Below are 18,857 nucleotides of genomic sequence, written 5' to 3' on the forward strand. Positions count from 1 at the left end.
TTATATATCATAATAAACAGCAAAATTGAGGAAGGATTAAGAAACTAATACTTGTTTTTTTCATGTCTTAAAAAGAGGATTGTTTCGTTTTTAAGATTTTTTTAGTTGTAAACGTAACTGTTTGTTTGAATTGCAAAAAAGTGAAAAGTGAACATCACTTTGTAAATCAGCTTTAAAATATTGCATGTTTTACTCTTCGTCTCTTTGATGCTCTCCCAATATTGTAAGCATCGACTGAGATTTTACATCTAAATCATTGAGATTATGACTTAACAAAAAATTACTGTATAGACTGTATAATGAATGTTTATTAAAAAAATATATACATTTTTATTAATTCGTGGGTAGATTATCAGCGTTTGAAGTGTTTCCAACGAGATAAAAGAATTCCTGAAAAAATGGTTTAAGGAGATTTACAATAATACCCGTTTAATGTGTTCTTCACTGAGCAAGAAAGAGTCAAACTTGAAATTGTCACACCGAACCTACAATCTGCAGGTTTGTAGCATTAAACGGACATGTTTACCACTGCGTTTTAACTTTTACATTTTAATGTGTTTTATATTGTACTAAAATATACCTTGAGATCTTGGTCTATTGTTGTCGCTGAGAATATATGATTATGATTGAGATTGTATTTCTTGTCATAATTGATAAACCTAAAAGATAATTTTGTGTACACAATAAAAGTTTGCAATGCAAGCGGTTCTTTTTATTGTAAAACGGGGGTCACAGGTCAAATAAACCAAACAAATTCTTAAATATTTTCTCAACCATATATTTTAGTTTCTTCTCTTTTTCTTCTCTTTTCTCCTTTATTCTTCAATCTTCCATCTATATATTCTTTATTCTTCATTCTTCCATTTCTATATTCTTTATTCTTCATTCTTCCATTTACATATTCTTTATTCTTCATTCTTCCATTTATATATTCTTTATTCTTTATTCTTCCATCTATATATACTTTATTCTTCATTCTTCCATCTATATATTCTTTATTCTTCATTCTTGCAACTATATATGCTTTATTCTTCAATCTTCCATCTGCATTATACTTTATTCTTCATTCTTCCATCTATATATACTTTATTCTTCAATCTTCCATCTATATATTCTTTATTCTTCATTCTTCTTTATTCTTCATTCCTTTATCTGTATTATACTTTATTCTTCATTCTACCATCTATATATACTTTATTCTTCAATCTTCCATCTATATATTCTTTATTCTTCATTCTTGCAACTATATATGCTTTATTCTTCAATCTTCCATCTGTATTATACTTTATTCTTCATTCTACCATCTATATATACTTTATTCTTCATTCTTCCATCTGTATTATACTTTATTCTTCATTCTTCCATCTATATATACTTTATTCTTCATTCCTTTATCTGTATTATACTTTATTCTTCATTCTACCATCTATATATACTTTATTCTTCATTCTTCCATCTATATATTCTTTATTCTTCATTCTTCCATCAATATATTCTTTATTCTTCATTCTTCCATCTTTATATACTTTATTCTTCATTCTTCCATTTATATATTCTTTATTCTACATTCTTCCATCTATATATTCTTTATTCTTTATTCTTCCATCAATATATTCTTTATTCTTCATTCTTCCATCTTTATATACTTTATTCTTCATTCTTCCATTTATATATTCTTTATTCTACATTCTTCCATCTATATATTCTTTATTCTTTATTCTTCCATCTATATATACTTTATCCTTTATTCTTCCATCTATATATTCTTTATTCTTCACTCTTCCATCAATATATTCTTTATTCTTCATTCTTCCATTTACATATTCTTCATTCTTCCATCTATATATTCTTTATTCTACATTCTTCCATCTATATATTCTTTATCTTTATTCTTCCATCTATACTATACTACAGGCCACAGGGTGTCCCAATAAACATGGGAATTGAGAGACGACATGAAAGTCGTCTTTGATTTCTGATATTTAAGGGATGACAAAGAAAGTATAAAACGAGGCTGTACGTCTTATGAGCTGTAAAAAAGTGGTCTATCTTTCTTATGTATAAAATATTGACGAAAATATGAGATATTAAGACAATTTTTATTTTTATTTAATTGAAATTTGTCCAAGTTTTGCGATATCTCCATCAATTTTGAAGATAAAAAATTGGTGAACCACAGTTTAAAATTCTCCAGACCAGGCGTTTTCGATATAAGATGTTTAAACTGAAATACTGCAATAATTGTGTTCATGAAAGATGCCATATGGATCGATGACAATATAAAAGTCGTCACTTAATTCCCATGTTTAATGGGACACCCTGTACATACATGTCATTGAAAGGGGAATACTCATTTGGCGTACAGTCCAGGTTTACCGTACATACATATTACATATTCTATGTTCTCTATAATCTCACGCGTGATGAATTTGTATCATGAAAAGTTTTGTCGTAAACACCAGTTTTCCATTAAAAATTTAATTTACAGGGTGTCCCAAAAAACATGGGAATTCAGTGACGAATTCGATATCGTCTTTGTTATGAATTAGCATTGTAATACCTAATTTCAAAAGCCATAATATTATTATGTCTGCTAGAGTTTATTTAATGAAAAGGGTAAAAGACTGCAAAGATGTGTCAATAATGTCTCCGCAAGATGAACAGTGAATACGGACAAGTTTACTCTGTTTGTATACTGTAATTTTCTTGTTTTACTAAGTAATCCGGTTGCAGTCAAAACATAAACAAACAAAATGTAAACATAGCAGACGAAACTCTTACAGATTACAGCTTTCTCAGTAGGTATCACTATACTAAATCAAAGAATTATTTGAAAAGACGATATCGAATTCGTCACTGAATTCCCATGTTTTTTGGGACACCCTGTAGAAAAGACTTTGATTTTAAGTAGTTAATGTAAGAAAAAGTTTGTCCAAGAAGGGGGATTTCCTAAATGTTGTCTGCCCTCGGTTTACATTTAAAATCAGCAGACTTAGGAAAATTTTATTCATTTTTATTTTGAAAAATAATATCGGGACCAAATTCTTAATAATTCAGTCAATGATGAAGGAACAAAAAAGGCAGAAAACATTTAAGAAAATTCAAATTATGAATTCACATGCCCCCATACCAGAAATATAAAAGTCGCAACTTAATTTTCATTTTCTTGGAATTAATATTCCACAATTTCTTACATTGTTTACAAAACTTTTTTCATGCATCTATTCTGTAGATTCTTGTGATCAATGGAAAAGAATTAAAACCTATTTCATTCTTTACTGAAGTATTTTTGCTTGAATTATGTTTATTTTCCGGTCTAAATTTTAAGATTATTCTATTATCACAAAAAATGTGAGTTACAATGGAATGTGAATACAATTAAATGGAAGAGAAGTTAAGACTGGGGATTAATAAATGTGATTAAATTATTCATTTAGAAGCACTTGCGGTGAACAATGGAGGGTCCGCACTCATCATACTCCTGCTTGGAGATCCACATCTGTTGGAAGGTGGAGAGGGAGGCCAGGATGGATCCTCCGATCCATACAGAGTACTTTCTCTCAGGGGGAGCAATGATCTTGATCTTGATGGTGGAGGGAGCCAGGGCAGTGATCTCCTTCTGCATTCTGTCAGCAATACCAGGGTACATGGTGGTTCCTCCGGACATGACGGTGTTGGCATACAGGTCCTTACGGATATCAACATCACACTTCATGATGGAGTTGAAGGTGGTCTCGTGGATGCCACAGGCCTCCATTCCAAGGAAGGAAGGTTGGAAGAGGGCCTCAGGGCACCTGAACCTCTCGTTACCGATGGTGATGACCTGACCGTCAGGAAGCTCATAGGATTTCTCTAGGGAGGTGGAGGCAGCAGCAGTGGACATCTCCTGCTCAAAGTCAAGGGCAACATAGCAGAGCTTCTCCTTGATGTCTCTGACAATCTCCCTCTCAGCAGTGGTGGTGAAGGAGTATCCTCTCTCAGTCAGGATCTTCATGAGGTAGTTGGTTAGTTCACGACCAGCCAGATCCAGACGAAGGATAGCATGGGGGAGAGCATAACCTTCATAGACAGGAACAGTGTGGGAAACACCATCTCCAGAGTCCATGACAAGACCAGTGGTACGACCAGAGGCATAGAGGGAGAGGACAGCCTGGATAGCAACATACATAGCAGGCATATTGAAGGTCTCAAACATGATCTGAGTCATCTTCTCTCTATTGGCCTTGGGGTTGAGGGGGGCCTCAGTCAGGAGGACGGGCTGCTCCTCAGGGGCAACACGGAGCTCGTTGTAGAAGGTGTGATGCCAGATCTTCTCCATATCATCCCAGTTGGTGATGATTCCATGCTCAACAGGGTACTTAAGTGTGAGAATACCTCTCTTGCTCTGGGCTTCATCTCCAACATAAGCANCTTCAGGGTGAGGATACCTCTCTTGCTCTGGGCTTCATCTCCAACATAAGCATCCTTCTGTCCCATACCAACCATGACTCCCTGGTGACGGGGACGGCCGACAATGGAGGGGAAGACAGCTCTGGGAGCATCATCACCAGCAAATCCAGCTTTGCACATTCCAGATCCATTGTCTACGACAAGAGCAGCAACATCCTCGTCACACATCTTGATTGAGTTCTACTACAAGCTGTGTGTAGAATGAGCAGCAGAAAACTGATAAATTATACTCTTCTATCTGAACATTTATACTTTAGCACAGATAGGAAAGCAGAGTCATGAAGGCCATATAAGGTAAGGTATTGTGTTGACCTGGTCAATTGACCGGTGAGCTGAGAAAATCAGGGAATGTTTGGGAAAGTTTTGTTTAAATTTTCTGCTAGCTGGGCTGTAGCCTTGTTTGTAAAATGTTATATTCATACATCTTTTTATTAGCATTAGAAAAATTAATCTTTTTAGAATTATTTTAACTTTTATCATAATTTTGACGGACCTTCCATTAAAAGTTTCTAATTTTTATAATATAACAATGTTCTTGTATCTGAGTATCCAAAAAAATTGATAATTTTTAATTGTTTTTTTTTTTAACTTAAGTCTTGAACAAGAAAACAATTTTATCGTCCGCATTCTGATCTAGATAAATATTCAAAGAGGAGTATTGTAAATTGGAAATGTATCTCTTTAACGGAGGGTCACTTGAAATCAAGTCTATAGTGCAGTGCATTGATGTTTTACCTAATATTAGTTTTCCCACCAGCAACAGCACTCTTAAAAAGTTCTTTACCTTAAAAATTAAAAGAGCATTCATATAAGAAAGGGTTCCCAATAAACAAAGCATACAAAAAACGAGTGTTCTAAAATGTGTTTTCACTTTATCTTTAAGGGAGTAACCGGCTATATAAGGTAATTGAACTGAGTATGCAGTGTTGTGGAAAACTTCTTTCGGATTCATTTGAGACATATTAAACTTTTTAAAGATCTGTAAATCCTGAGTATGAGCGCAAATTCGATTTTCAAAACTCCTACTTTGGGCGTGGATACGTTTTCAGAATTAGTTTTTTTAAATTATTAAAGAACGACGACATTAAATGTAAAAAAGTTCTACAATAAACTACAGACGTCACGTAAAGGAACATGTTGAGAAAATAAAAATTAAGCTTATCATAGAAAATAAGTAATCTTGTTCAATTATTAGTTTCTATTTTCTCATTATTCTGGTTTCTCATTATTCACAAAGATTTTCTAAAGATTTTCTAGAATTATTATTGAAAAGACGACATTTGAAGAATTTGAAGAAATCTGCGAATAAATTCAAAGAAAATAAGAAATTCAATATAAAAATGAAAACGAAATAATTGATTTTAGCATTGATTTATAGACAAATTTCTTTTCAGAAATATGTTCCTCACCATCTAAATTGATTACTGTATAATTTTTACTTTATTTTTCGTTGTCGTTATGCAGCGACTTTTATTTCTGTTTATGTTTCATTTTTTGGTTAAGAACCTTTTTGTACCGAACAAGCGTGCTAGGCTAGGCTAGGCGCACTTGGGTATAAAAGGGTTTTCAATTTTTTTCCTGCAAGTAGTCTATCCTGTAATATTTACGCTACCAGATTATCAATAGAAATTGTTTTAAAGATATTTCTTTCTTTTCGCCCAGAAACAATAGATAGATATGAGATAGTTTAAGACAGAGTTCTAGAGTTTAATAATTTAAAAAAACTAATTCTGAAAACATATCCACCCCTAAAGTAGGAGTTTTTAACGTCCAATTTGCATGTCAAACTCAGGATTTATAGATCTTTAAAAAGTTTAATATGTCTCAAATGAATCCGAAAGAAGTTTTCCACAAAACTGCATATTCACTTCAACTACCCTATCTCTGCTGGGGTACTTGAAAACCAGGATATGCTGGGGGGGAGGTTAAACAGGACAGTACACCAAGGCGCTAGTCGGGGCCTAAGGTGCAATTTTTTTCTTATTCTTTATTCTTTACACTTAAATAATGGTCATTCAACTAAATATTTCAAGTAAGATGAAAAATTTCTCACCGAGATGTACAGGAACTACTGTATCGTCTTCCGCGTGCAAAGCTAGCGTAGGCGCAGTGATGTTCAGTAGATAATCGACAGAACGGAACTCGGCATCTGCGCATTTCAATTCAGCTGACACATTCTGCAGTAAACACACATTTAAAATTTTACCAAGAAACCATTGCTTTTTTTACGCTGACTGAAAAAAGAAATTACAAATCTAAGTTTTGAAGTAAAAAGTGAAAATATTTACCAGGTTTAGCCATGACACAAGTGCCCCACCTAAATACTGGGCCTCATCTTCCATAGTATTAAAAGCAGCTTCTAGAACTAGTCCGCTAATAAGATACTCTAAAATATTTATATTTTAGCATGTGCATTGAGAATTCATCAAGCATGAACTAATATTATGTGGGACAATAAATGATCTAATATTATTTGGGACAGACATCAAGCATGATCTAATATTATGTGGGACAATCATCAACCATGATCTAATATTATGTGGGACAAACATCAAGCATGATCTGATATTATGTGGGACAATCATCAAGCATGAACTAATATTATGTGGGACAATTATCAACCATGATCTAATATTATGTGGGTCAAACATCAAGTATGATCTAATATTATGTGGGACAATAATCAACCATGATCTAATATTATGTGGGACAAACATCAAGCATGAACTAATATTATGTGGGACAATCATCAACCATGATCTAATATTATGTGGGACATACAAAAGTTAGCATTCCAGCATGTGATTTTTAATTACATTAAAAAAAAAGCAACAATGAAAACATGAATTGTACTTGAAAATTGTCCTAACTGGCAAAAAAAGGTTTCACTCTCACAGGTAGAAAAACTCGGGTTTGGAAATTAATTTCGATATATTTCATATCCTCAGCAGTCCTACAGAAAATTACCAAAATTATTACAAATTAAAAATAAAGATAATGAAACAAATACTTTCTAGAAATTTATAAAAAAGTAAGCAAATTAGGGGAGGAGGATTTTTTTAAAGTGGAATGAAAATTTTTTTTGAAAAGTGTAAAAATAATGTACTTACTATCAAGTGCTTGCCATTTATTTGTTGTTATTGTAGCAATCGAAGTGCCAAGTGAGTGCCCCCAAACAACCAACAAAGGACCTTTCCCACTGTGAAAACAAAAGAAAATTTAAGATATTGAAGTTTTAAGCAGATTCTTTTTTAAAAGAAAGCTCACCTTGATTTTTTAAAAGAATTAGTTGCCCAGGTTAGGACATTCAAGCTGTCAGATACCAAGGTAGTTTCACTGCAATTTAAATCAAATATTTTCCTTTCAAAGGGACTGTTTACTTGTTTACAAATAAACATAGTACAACCATTTTTAAAATTAAATACAAAGTTTTTTTATGATAAAATATGTCCTGAAAACAGCGTTTTTTTATTTTTATAAAATAATTTTAGTTTGTTACTTAATGTTTCATTATTTTTAATAATTACTTCCGTTACTAATGGAACCTAATATTCTTCAAAATTAAATAATAATAAATAAAATTATCATAGAGGAAAAAATTTGCGAAAGTCCGCGTAAAAATACCTGAGATGAACTTTTGTAGAATCCCCAAAACCTCGGTAGTCGAATGAAAGAACATAGTATCCCATCTTGGTTAATACACTACACAATATTATTTCTTTTTTTTCTTTCTTTTTTCTTTCTGTTTTTTATTGTATTTATTGTATTTATCTTACATTGTAGTCTTTTCTTTACTTTTGTTAATTGTAAAACGTTTTTTAAATCTTTCATTTCTTCTTAATCCCCTGTCTAATCTTTATGATTTATTAGTCAAAGGAACTGCAAGTTTTTGCCTCAAACTCATATTTTCTTATCTCTATATCTTTGCAATATGATGTTGTAAACCTTTGATATTTCAAACTTAGACAATTTGATCTAACAAAATTCATATTTTGAAATATCAAAGGTATACGACATCAGGTTGAAGATATAAGGGTTAGCAAGTCAGAGTTTGTGGCAAAAACTCAGTTCCTCTGTTCTAGAATTGATAATGATGTAACAAACATTGAAATATATTTCTTATTTTGAAGTTATAAATTCTGCAGGAAGAAAACTCTTTTAATCAATTCGGATATTTACAGATATTTACAGGATATTTACAGGATATTTACAGGATATTTACAGGATATCACATTTTCATAAAGTTTGGTTACTCGTAACTACATGAAGATGATTAACCTGTAAAGCTGTATCCTGTCTCCGAACCCTCTGGAATCAGAGTTTCCATGCATATACACAATCAGAGTGTCACGTGGTCTTAACTCAGATAAACTAGTCACAGAGGACCCTTGAGTAAGGAAGGGCATGTTAGGTATTATTTGACTGTTTGTTAACCGTTAGATAAAAACGTTTGGTTGGTAGGAATAAGAGAATTATTTGTTAATTTAAAAAAAAATTTCAGCCATTCTAAGCTCTCAAATTAATTTTTTGGGATTAACATAAAAATCAACTAAATTATCTCTTTTCGAATAATTTTATTTCGTTTTTTTTTGTTTCAAAATAATTACTTTTCTAAAGAATCCAAGCCTTTTTTCGGCTTAACTTACAAAATTAACAGAATTATTTTTTTTGAATTAATGTTTCTTTCAGTTTTTTTCTAGACAATAACAATAAAAGTTTGTTTTCTTTAAATTTTTAAAAAACTTCCGATTATTATTTAAATTCAGACCAGAGCCATATCATTTGAAATAAAACTCGTTTGTTCAGTAAAATAAGAAATTTCTTTCGTTCGTTTGAACACTTTCAAAGTGTACGTTTTTGTTTTTTCGTTCGTTTTTTTTACAAACGATCGTTTTTTCAATTCTATGAATGTTCCAAGTCGTTTGTCCACCATTGTTTTTTTTCTGAATAAAACCATCGTTCACGAAAAATCTTGTTCGTTCTCAAAAATTGTGTTCATATGAAAAAACGATTTCCATCTCTATCCTTGGGGCCAGATAAACCAGGCTCCAAGGGAACCTTTAACAGTCGGAATTCTGTAATAAAAAAAATACTCTTGAATTAAATTTATTATATTTTGATAAATTTAACATTGGCAAATTTCTGATTTTTTTTGCTTAGTTTAGTTTAGTTTGCTTTTTGCTGAGTTTTTAATGCAAGGGTATAAATTATAAGAGTGGAATAAATTAGACAATTTTTTCCCTTCTTTTGCTTACCTAAAATTTTTTCCATTGCTAATTCCATAGTCTGCTGGGTCGGATAGATCTCGGAACAGGTTTAAAATACCTCCCCTGGTTCAATAGAAAAAAAAAATTAAAGTCCAACTTCAGTTTTGTGAATCTCGGATCAAACATTGATCTCCGTCTCCACTAAGCAGTTCCGACCTCCTCTGGCGAAATACAAATATTTATATTGGACATTAATTATAAATCTAGCATTTGGTTTTAGAGGCGTATTCAGGGGGGGCTATGTGGGTTTAGCCCCCCCCCCTGGTCCAGTGAAATATATTGATTTCAGGGGTTTCCAGGCTCAACGGGTGATGAGCCCCCCGGAAAGAAAAAAAATTAACCCCCCTTAGACAAATTCCTGAATACGCCCCTGGAAAACCTAAGGGCGTATTTATATTTGTTTTGCTCAAATTTTTCAGAAAAGGTTGAACCGTATAGAATTTTAAAGAAAACATTTTATCATTCTGGAAGAGGGTTGCTATAATTGCTAAAAGCGTAAATTTTTCAAAGATTTATGATTTTATTTCTTGTGTGTGTTTCCAAGAGGAAGAACGAAGGTGGATTCTATTATTATTTTGTGAATGTACTAGCTTGAGAACCCAGCGTTACTCATATAGGTACTTCCGTCGTTTACCCGCGCTTGGTTGTAAATTACGATTTTGGCCTTTTTTCTCCATAAAATAGTGGATCCACTAAATTTAGAATTTAAAAATCAAACCAACACATTCCCGTGGTACTCCTGAGTTTCCCAATCAAAATTTGAGGCAAATCGGTCAGGGTGTTATGATCGGACATACAAACAAACAAATATTACAACCTTATTTATATGTATAGATAATCAAGGTCCGCCACATTAATTTGTAAAGATATGTGGTGTGGATTCTTTAAATATTTTCTAGCTGTGATTTAGCTGCGACTTTCTCGCCTAGCTAGCCTGGGAGTTCCCAGCTAAATAACATCTAGAAAATGAAGGAGTAATCACTTTCTCGCCTAGCTAGCCTGGGAGTTCCCAGCTAAATAACATCTAGAAAATTAAGGAGTAATCACTTTCTCGCCTAGCTAGCCTGGGAGTTCCCAGCTAAATAACATCTAGAAAATTAAGGAGTAATCACTTTCTCGCCTAGCTAGCCCGGGAGTTCCCAGCTAAATCACAACTATAGAAAATGATGGAGTAATCACTTACTCGCCTAGCTAGCCTGGGAGTTCCCAGCTAAATCACAACTAGAAAATGATGGAGTAATCACTTACTCTCCTAGCTAGCCTGGGAGTTCCCAGCTAAATCACAGTTAGAAAATGAAGGAGTAATCACTTACTCGCCTAGCTAGCCTGGGAGTTCCCAGCTAAATCACAGTTAGAAAATGAAGGAGTAATCACTTTCTCATAGCAAGACCCAAGTTATAATTGTAAATAGTCGAATAAACATTAAACACGGCAATTGAGCAATTTGCATAAATTATTTCACTTAGCCATGCGATTTGTAAGTTACTATAAATAAATAAATCAACTTTTTGCGTTGTAACAGAATAAATTATAATTAAACATTGCTTTAATGTAATTAATTGCTTTAATTTATTTAATAAACTTATCCATGTTTATTAAATATTAACTGAAGACGAGCAAAACGAAATAATTTGTATTAATAAATATTAAAACTATAGAAGCTGCTCTGATTATTGCTCTATAGTTATGTCTATATTGTAGAAGCCTGACTTTTAGTTATAAGAAAATATGATTTTGTCCTACATGTTAAAATTAGAATTGAGTTTGCATAAATGCGCAAACAGTTTCACTGATATTTCGCAAACTTGTTCAATCTCGGATTTTACACTAGTCATTCTTAGTATGTTAAGCGAGTAACATATGAATAAATAAACTTGTGAAAATATGTTATCATTCTGAGTTATTGAGACTTCTACAATATATATAATATGAACCATAATTTGGACCATCATAATTTAATTTTTTTTTAAATACGCCAATTCAAAAATTTAGAACAATTTAAGATGACAAATTTTAGAGCAACAGTTAAAAGCTAAACTTCTTAGTTTGTTAAGAAAACCTGATAATCGTTAAGGCCAAAAAGTCAAAGAATTCAAAGAAGAAATATTATGTTTTTATGAAAGCATGCATCATGAGCACTACGTACCTGATTTTAAACCTAACTATAGGTAAAAATACAACTGTTCTAACAAACCATGTTGTATATTTGCCACATTCAACTCTCTAAAGTAGAAATAACATTTCATCAAGAACCGAGAACTAGTTTTCTAGTTTTCTAGTTTTCTAGTTTTCTAGTTTTCTAGTTTTCTAGTTTTCTAGTTTTCTAGTTTTCTAGTTTTCTAGTTTTCTAGTTTTCTAGTTTTCTAGTTTTCTAGTTTTCTAGTTTTCTAGTTTTCTAGTTTTCTAGTTTTCTAGTTTTCTAGTTTTCTAGTTTTCTAGTTTTCTAGTTTTCTAGTTTTCTAGTTTTCTAGTTTTCGCATCCTGATGAACATTAAACTCCCTAGAAAGGGATGATTCATTTGCTGTACTATCCCGTTTTTGTACTGTACCGTTTTTATGCTGTACCGTTTTGTACTGTCCCTTTTTGTACTGTCCCATTTTGTACTGTCCCTTTTTGTACTGTCCCATTTTGTACTGTCCCTTTTTGTACTGTCCCATTTTGTACTGTCCCTTTTTGTACTGTCCCATTTTGTACTGTCCCTTTTTGTACTGTCCCATTTTGTACTGTCCCTTTTTGTACTGTCCCATTTTGTACTGTCCCTTTTTGTACTGTCCCATTTTGTACTGTCCCTTTTTGTACTGTCCCATTTTGTACTGTCCCTTTTTGTACTGTCCCATTTTGTACTGTCCCTTTTTGTACTGTCCCATTTTGTACTGTCCCTTTTTGTACTGTCCCATTTTGTACTGTCCCTTTTTGTACTGTCCCATTTTGTACTGTCCCTTTTTGTACTGTCCCATTTTGTACTGTCCCTTTTTGTACTGTCCCATTTTGTACTGTCCCGTTTTGACATCTATATAGCCTGTACGTTTTCTGTACACAACTTGCTTTAGCAACGTACAAGTACTCTTCAATTTCAATTTATCAATTTTTTTTATATAAAATAATAGGTCTTTGACATCAGGTTTGACATATATAAGGATTAGACAATTTAAGTTAGAGGCAAGTTTTCAGGTGCTTTGTGACCTCTTTAATCTAATATTTTTAAGAAACTTAATTCTCAAAAGATATTTGTCGATGACTCCTGTAAAAACGTCCAGGAGATTAGTTTCTGACCTTTCTTCAAGTCTGGGAAAAAATAATGCCTTCAAAAATATGAATTTTATGTAATTTAACCTTTTTTAAAAACATTGAATGAAAATGTATCCTCTATGGCCAATATGACACCCTCTCTTGTTTTGGACAGTATTTGACATTAATACAAAATCTTTTTTTTTAAGTAGCTTTTTTACCTCCATGGCGATAGCTGACATTTCTTCGTGAAAACTAGAACAATTTTATTAATTTCATTTGATTTTTTTCATGTGAAAGAAAAGAAGAATGTACACCGACTATTTCTGATACCAATTATTTTGAAAATATCAGAAATAAATGTTTGAGGTGTGCTGTTTTACACTTTTTGTAATTTGGTACAATTTTTATTTATCTTTTATAGGAAAAAACTTTTAAAATAAAATTCTTAAAAAAAATAACGTTATAGCAAATTACTATTTACCTTCTATTATTTTCATTTTCTATAATTTTTTCCTCTTCTTCTTCTTGTTTTTCTTCCCTTTCCTCATTTTGTAAGAAAACTTCTTTAGTTGTCTTCTCTTCATTTAAAGTCTGGTTTCCTAAGTACAGGAGGAGATCCAGAGATCCAGAGAGAGAGAGAGAGAGAGAGAAGGAGAGAGAGATTTAATACGTTTAAAATAAATTTTATAGCTAGGACTGGGCAAAGTTCCATTAAGGAAACCGAGGTTTTCGAAAATTAACGGAAGAGTCCGTTAGCGAATGGCAAAAAACGTCATTTTTAAATCATTAACAAAACGGATTAGCCGTTTTTGAAAAAAAATCATTGTTAAAAACGTTAACTGGTAAGATGAAAACAGTAAATTTCCTTATTTTCGGATTAAAATTGCATGACATTTAAAAAAAATAAAAAATGCCGTCAACGGAATGAACGCTCCAACCTCACCTTTAAAATTATCTGCTAACTGAAATTTTTATTTTTTAATGGTTGGAACCAACCGTTAACGAAACGGCTAGAAAAAGTTGGAACGTTCCCAGCCCTATGTATACCTATTTAAAAATGCCCATTCTAACTTTTTAGTTTCAAATGACTTCGGTATTATGTAAAATTTTGAAACTTTTGATTATAGGTTTTTTTTTAATTTGTTGCAATCTTTCAAAGTTTGTTTGCAGTTTGCATAGAATTTTGGTTTAAAAATATTTACCGTTAATTTTGAAAACAGGTTCCAAGGTTACGGTAAGAGCAAAAGAAAATAGCAAAGCATATCGGAACATTTCGTCTCTGAAACTCTTTATATAAACACTAGCTTAGGAACCCAGCTTGAAAGGGGAGTCATAGTAATTCCCACCATTTACCCGCCGTTGTCGTAAATTACGATTTTAGTTATTTTCCCGTTAAAAGTGGACTCAACTTATAATCTCAAGCTAAGAATATTCCTGTGGGTCTCCCGAGTTTCCCAATCAAAATGTGAGGCAAATCGGTCAAGGGGTTCCTGATCGAGAGTTATGATCTGATAAACAAACAAACTGAGATTACAACTTTATACTTATAGGTATCTATGACTGGGGAACAACCAAATATTATGCTCGAAACAAATTTTAAACGCAGTTAGAACTATTTTTTGAGAAGCTGGACCCATTTTAAATTGTCTTTTTTGTCATTGATGATAATAACCGAAAACATACGCGATATTTTCGCATTTTTTTCTACAGAATACGAATTTTGTCCTCTATGTCTTTACAAAGTTCCTATTTATCCAATCTGAACTTTTTTTATAAACACTTTTGTAAAAATACTTTTCTCAATACGTCTCCAAATAAAGATTCTATGATTTAAAAATTGACATTCTTTGAGTTCAATTTAAGAACAACCGAAGATTTTAAATAAACTAATAGATCTTTTTATTAATTCAGTATGAGCAGAACTTACACGCCTCCCGATTTCGCGGTTGACGGAGACAAACTTCACCGCAACAAGCCGAGGAACCATGATCTCACAAGATACGATGAACAGGAAGAGACTGAAATCTTGTCTCTTTCCACTATACTAGTTTATATAGCCTCGATATTAACAAGGAGCCGTCAATGCTCCCCGTTATTAAAGATGTTAATTATGATGTTCTTTATTTTATCCTAAATTATGTAGCCTCAATATTAACGAGTAACGGTCAATGTTTCTCTTTATGAAGCTAACAATAATTTTCTTTAATATAAAAAAGAAAACTCGCTCCCGTGTATGTTTATGTGAAAGCATGAATACTGTTATTTGAAGCATTTTCCAATAAGAGATAACACACACTGTGTTTGTAGTATCTCCAAGTCAGATTTCATAAAAGTATGCTATCCTATCATATATAATGTAGTTTTTTCTCTTGAACTGCTGCTTTGTCAATACTTGAATATAAATTTACCAGCAATCCAGACATGAAAAAACGAAAAAATGTATCTGTAAAATTCTAGATTTCGACTTAATTAATTTACAATTGTATTTACACGATAACATTGCAAAAATGTTTTGTGTTAAATCCATATTAACAATTTTGTAAACTTGTAATAACCTCGATACATAAATAAATATCTAGATCTTAAAAAAAGAATACGAAAAAATAAGAAACTTTCGGAGAAAAGAGAGAAAATTTTCGCGAAACGATTTCGCTGGAAACCCTACCAGAAATGTTATCAATTATATAAATTGTGTACATCTGACCCCGCATATTTTCATAAATCATCTTTAATTTTGTTCCGAGGAACCCAAACCCTGAATGTCGAAGCAACTATAAAATAAAATAAGGCATTGTTAACATCGTTAACATCATTAGCAATTCGTGAAAGAACGGTATGATTCATTAACAATCGTTTATTTTTAAAATACCGACTGAAATTTTTTTTTGAAATATAACTATTTTGAAATGAACGAAAGTGGAACGATCAATGCAGCTTATGGCCTTCGTTAACGAATGTTTAACGAACTAATAAAAAACTAGAAAGTGCCTAGCTTTATTTGATCATCTTACAGTTTAACCCAGAACTTCGGAGACATCGAATGAATTTATAGAATGTCGTTTTCCTAAACCTACTGATAATGGAGATATTTAGTTTTTAAATTGAACAATCATCCTGGAGCTCTTTTGAACTGTTTCCGCTTATTAAATGACTATTTATTTATTTCTGCAATTATAAAGATTTAGGTAAAATGGTTTAAAACCTATTGGTAAATGGTCAAGACGACATTTTATATATTCTTTCAATATCTTTAAAGTTCTATGTTAAACTGTATTAATTGTGACTTTTCTTGACGTATTATAGGCGGCTTTTATGTGAAGGTCAAAACTCCGGGTATATTTTCCTTAAAAATTTTAAAATTTTTTCTTAAAACTTAAAAGAGAACCCCGTTGTGAATGCATGCATGGAGAGTCACATGAAATTACAATTAAGAATTGTCTATTTTCTCTGTACACTGTGTCTATTAAAGTCCCTTGAATCTAAAAAATAGACAAAGAATTGTCTATTTTCTCTACACACTGTGTCTATTAAAATCCCTTAAATCTAAAAATAGACAAAGAATTGTCTATTTTCTCTATACACTGTGTCTATTACTGTAAATTTAATTTGGCGACCTAATCTCAATTAAAATTTTAGCTGATTGTTTGTCTCATGTTTTACAAGCAAAACATTGTATTGACTCTACAGGGGGACCTGTAAACAGTGGAAACAGAAGATAACTGGTATACTCAAGTTATAAATACGGTGCAATTGTATTGACTCTACAGGGGGATCTTGTAAACAGTGGAAACAGAAGATAATTGGTATACTCAAGTTATAAATACGGTGCAATTGTATTGACTCTACAGGGGGATCTTGTAAACAGTGGAAACAGAAGATACCTGGTATACTCAAGTTATAAATACGGTGCAATTGTATTGACTCTACAGGGGGATCTTGTAAACAGTGGAAACAGAAGATAACTGATATACTCAAGTTATAAATTCGGTGCAATTGTGCAGTGTGTTAATGGTAAAATTAATTTTCCATTTCTTTTAAAAAAAGAACAACACATTCTCTATTTTACAACAACAAACCTTGATAGCACAAAAAAATAAAACTGTTTTGTTCCTAAACTTTGATTTCCTATGCTAAAAAACAACTATTACAAAACAACTATCAATGGTTTTTGTGTCTTTGTGACACAGAAACAAAACTTTAGAATTGTGGATATCGAGATAAATGCTTGATTTTCCTCTTTTGTTAATCTCAAGATTATTTTAATATTTAGTTTGTATCCAGGAAGGTGTATGCAGAATCCCAAACAGCTGTTAGAAGCATAGATAAAGATATATTGCGCATAAGACGACATTTTGCGTGCATAAGCTATCTATGTTTTTTTATTTATCTATGATTAGAAGCCTGGAAATTTGAAACTTTGCGCGCCATTTATTGATAGTACTCTAATTGGTCAAAATCCAGTAGGGCTATCCAAAAAGAGGATAAAGAGTGGTTTAAGCAGAAATCAAAAGTGTCCACAGCGGATATTCAGATTCAGTGATCTGTATTAAGGATATACACTTCTAAAGTTTTCAGTTCAGCAATAGCAAGATGTTCATTCTCAGAGTCTGGTGTAAGTAAATTTGCAACCCTAGTAATTATATATTTTTAACTAAACGAAAATTGTATGATCATGCCTTTAGCTTACAATGTAATTATTAAATTTGTGATTATGCATGCAATATTTTGTACAAAAAAATGTACAAGTACATGTAAATGTTACTAAAAGTATAAAAGAAACCTAGCGATTTACATAACAGTTTATGTTAAAACACCTAAAATCAAATTTATTATGAGACTGGTTTCAGGGGCGTATTCAGGAATTTTTCTAGGGGGGGGGGGTTGAAACTTTTTTCTTCACAGGGGTTGGGGCCTGAAAAACCCCTGAAATCCATAGATTTCACTAGTTCAGGGGGCGCTCAGCCCCCATAGCCTACCCTTAAATACGCCTCTGACTGGTTTATTATGTTCTCTATCACCAATCATGTTGAGAAATCAAAAAATGTTGAGCAAATGTCTAACAAACGGATTAAAATATATATTAAAAATATTACGTTTAATCAGCTGAAAAACATAAGACCGACTAGAAATATCAGCTGATCCGTCACATGATTTGTGCCACGTGATTTCAATTTTCCAGCCATTTTTCTTTAATTTATCTCATTATTTGTATCCAGGGCCGGAGGGTAGGTTACTATCAGGGAAAAGGGCTCCAGGCATGTTGAATCCACTTGGTGGATATCCAGAGGGATTAGGTGGGTATCCAGAGGGGTTTGGAGGATATCCAGAGGGGTTTGGAGGATATCCAGAGGGGTTAGGAGGATATCCAGACGGGTTTGGAGGGTATCCAGCTGGATTTAGCGGATATCCAGAAGGGTTAGGGGGAACGCCAGTGGGATTAGAAGGATATCCAGTTGGATTCGGTAGATATCCAGTAGGATTTTGGGAATATCCGGTTTGATTAGAGGGATATCCAGTGGGATTTGGTGGATATCCAGTTGGATTTGGTGGATATCCAGACGAGTTGGGTGGGTATCCAGCTGGAGCAGAGCCAGGATATCCTCCGGCTTGTTGTGGTGGATATCCCCCTGGCTGGGCAGGATATGAAGGATATCCAGAATTACCTGATAAATGTTTAATATTAATGTTAAATAAATGTTTTTAGCATAATAAGTCGTAAATTGTTTGTTTTAGATAAAGCTTATTCTTACCACTAGGCTTGGGTTGTTGCTGCTGTGAGCCTGTTGCCATGCCAAGATTATTCTCGTGGATTTTGAAAGATCTAAAAAGTTTAATTTCTAATTGATTTTGAATTTAAGTGTTTCCATCATGTTTTGCTGTATTATTTTATAAAACTAAATTAGGAGGAT

General features: G+C 32.6%; 3 protein-coding genes across 5 annotated transcripts; all 3 read right to left on the reverse strand.

Moving 5' to 3' along the window:
• Positions 1–288: 288 nt before the first annotated feature.
• On the reverse strand, positions 289–14,378 carry LOC111713603 (monoacylglycerol lipase ABHD12). Of its 2 annotated transcripts, none has more exons than XM_023488496.1 (15): positions 14,151–14,378; positions 13,430–13,547; positions 13,167–13,200; positions 11,863–11,939; positions 9,705–9,779; positions 9,475–9,524; positions 8,728–8,836; positions 8,074–8,151; positions 7,717–7,785; positions 7,560–7,648; positions 6,738–6,835; positions 6,503–6,626; positions 5,185–5,227; positions 581–659; positions 289–390 (listed from the first exon to the last, which is right to left on the reverse strand). In XM_023488496.1, exons 1-15 carry the CDS (start codon positions 14,218–14,220, stop codon positions 334–336), a joined length of 1,170 nt encoding a protein of 389 aa, XP_023344264.1. In that variant the 5' UTR covers positions 14,221–14,378; the 3' UTR covers positions 289–333. The 2 variants fall into 2 exon arrangements, with proteins under 2 accessions (XP_023344264.1, XP_023344263.1); XM_023488495.1 differs by having other exon boundaries at positions 5,185–5,233; positions 14,151–14,248.
• LOC111713604 (actin-5C) lies at positions 3,257–4,680 on the reverse strand. Of its 2 annotated transcripts, none has more exons than XM_023488499.1 (2): positions 4,449–4,680; positions 3,257–4,395 (listed from the first exon to the last, which is right to left on the reverse strand). In XM_023488499.1, exons 1-2 carry the CDS (start codon positions 4,615–4,617, stop codon positions 3,434–3,436), a joined length of 1,131 nt encoding a protein of 376 aa, XP_023344267.1. In that variant the 5' UTR covers positions 4,618–4,680; the 3' UTR covers positions 3,257–3,433. The 2 variants fall into 2 exon arrangements, with proteins under 2 accessions (XP_023344267.1, XP_023344265.1); XM_023488497.1 differs by having other exon boundaries at positions 3,263–4,374; positions 4,428–4,680.
• Positions 14,379–18,003: 3,625 nt separating the features above from the next.
• On the reverse strand, positions 18,004–18,806 carry LOC111713608 (splicing factor 3A subunit 2). The gene is made up of 2 exons (XM_023488504.1): positions 18,699–18,806; positions 18,004–18,611 (listed from the first exon to the last, which is right to left on the reverse strand). Exons 1-2 carry the CDS (start codon positions 18,736–18,738, stop codon positions 18,151–18,153), a joined length of 501 nt encoding a protein of 166 aa, XP_023344272.1. The 5' UTR covers positions 18,739–18,806; the 3' UTR covers positions 18,004–18,150.
• Positions 18,807–18,857: the final 51 nt, after the last annotated feature.

The sequence above is a fragment of the Eurytemora carolleeae genome, unplaced genomic scaffold, assembly GCF_000591075.1.
Source record: "Eurytemora carolleeae unplaced genomic scaffold, Eaff_2.0 scaffold1449, whole genome shotgun sequence".
In the NCBI taxonomy this organism is placed as follows: Eukaryota; Metazoa; Arthropoda; class Copepoda; order Calanoida; family Temoridae; genus Eurytemora; species Eurytemora carolleeae.

What these genes read in the sequence shown, in the direction of transcription:
- LOC111713604 (XM_023488499.1), bottom strand. Translation starts at nt 4,617, where the DNA reads ATGTGTGACGAGGATGTTGCTGCTCTTGTCGTAGACAATGGATCTGGA. An exon ending in GAAGGATGCTTATGTTGGAG is followed by an intron (nt 4,396 to 4,448) that starts ATGAAGCCCAGA and finishes CTTATGTTGGAG; the next exon opens with ATGAAGCCCAGAGCAAGAGA.
- LOC111713603 (XM_023488495.1), bottom strand. Translation starts at nt 14,220, where the DNA reads ATGTTCCGATATGCTTTGCTATTTTCTTTTGCTCTTACCGTAACCTTG. An exon ending in TGTCAGCTATCGCCATGGAG is followed by an intron (nt 11,940 to 13,166) that starts GTAAAAAAGCTA and finishes TTTCTACTTTAG; the next exon opens with AGAGTTGAATGTGGCAAATA. An exon ending in GACAGGATACAGCTTTACAG is followed by an intron (nt 8,152 to 8,727) that starts GTTAATCATCTT and finishes AATATTGTGTAG; the next exon opens with TGTATTAACCAAGATGGGAT.
- LOC111713608 (XM_023488504.1), bottom strand. Translation starts at nt 18,738, where the DNA reads ATGGCAACAGGCTCACAGCAGCAACAACCCAAGCCTAGTG. An exon ending in GCAACAACCCAAGCCTAGTG is followed by an intron (nt 18,612 to 18,698) that starts GTAAGAATAAGC and finishes AACATTTATCAG; the next exon opens with GTAATTCTGGATATCCTTCA.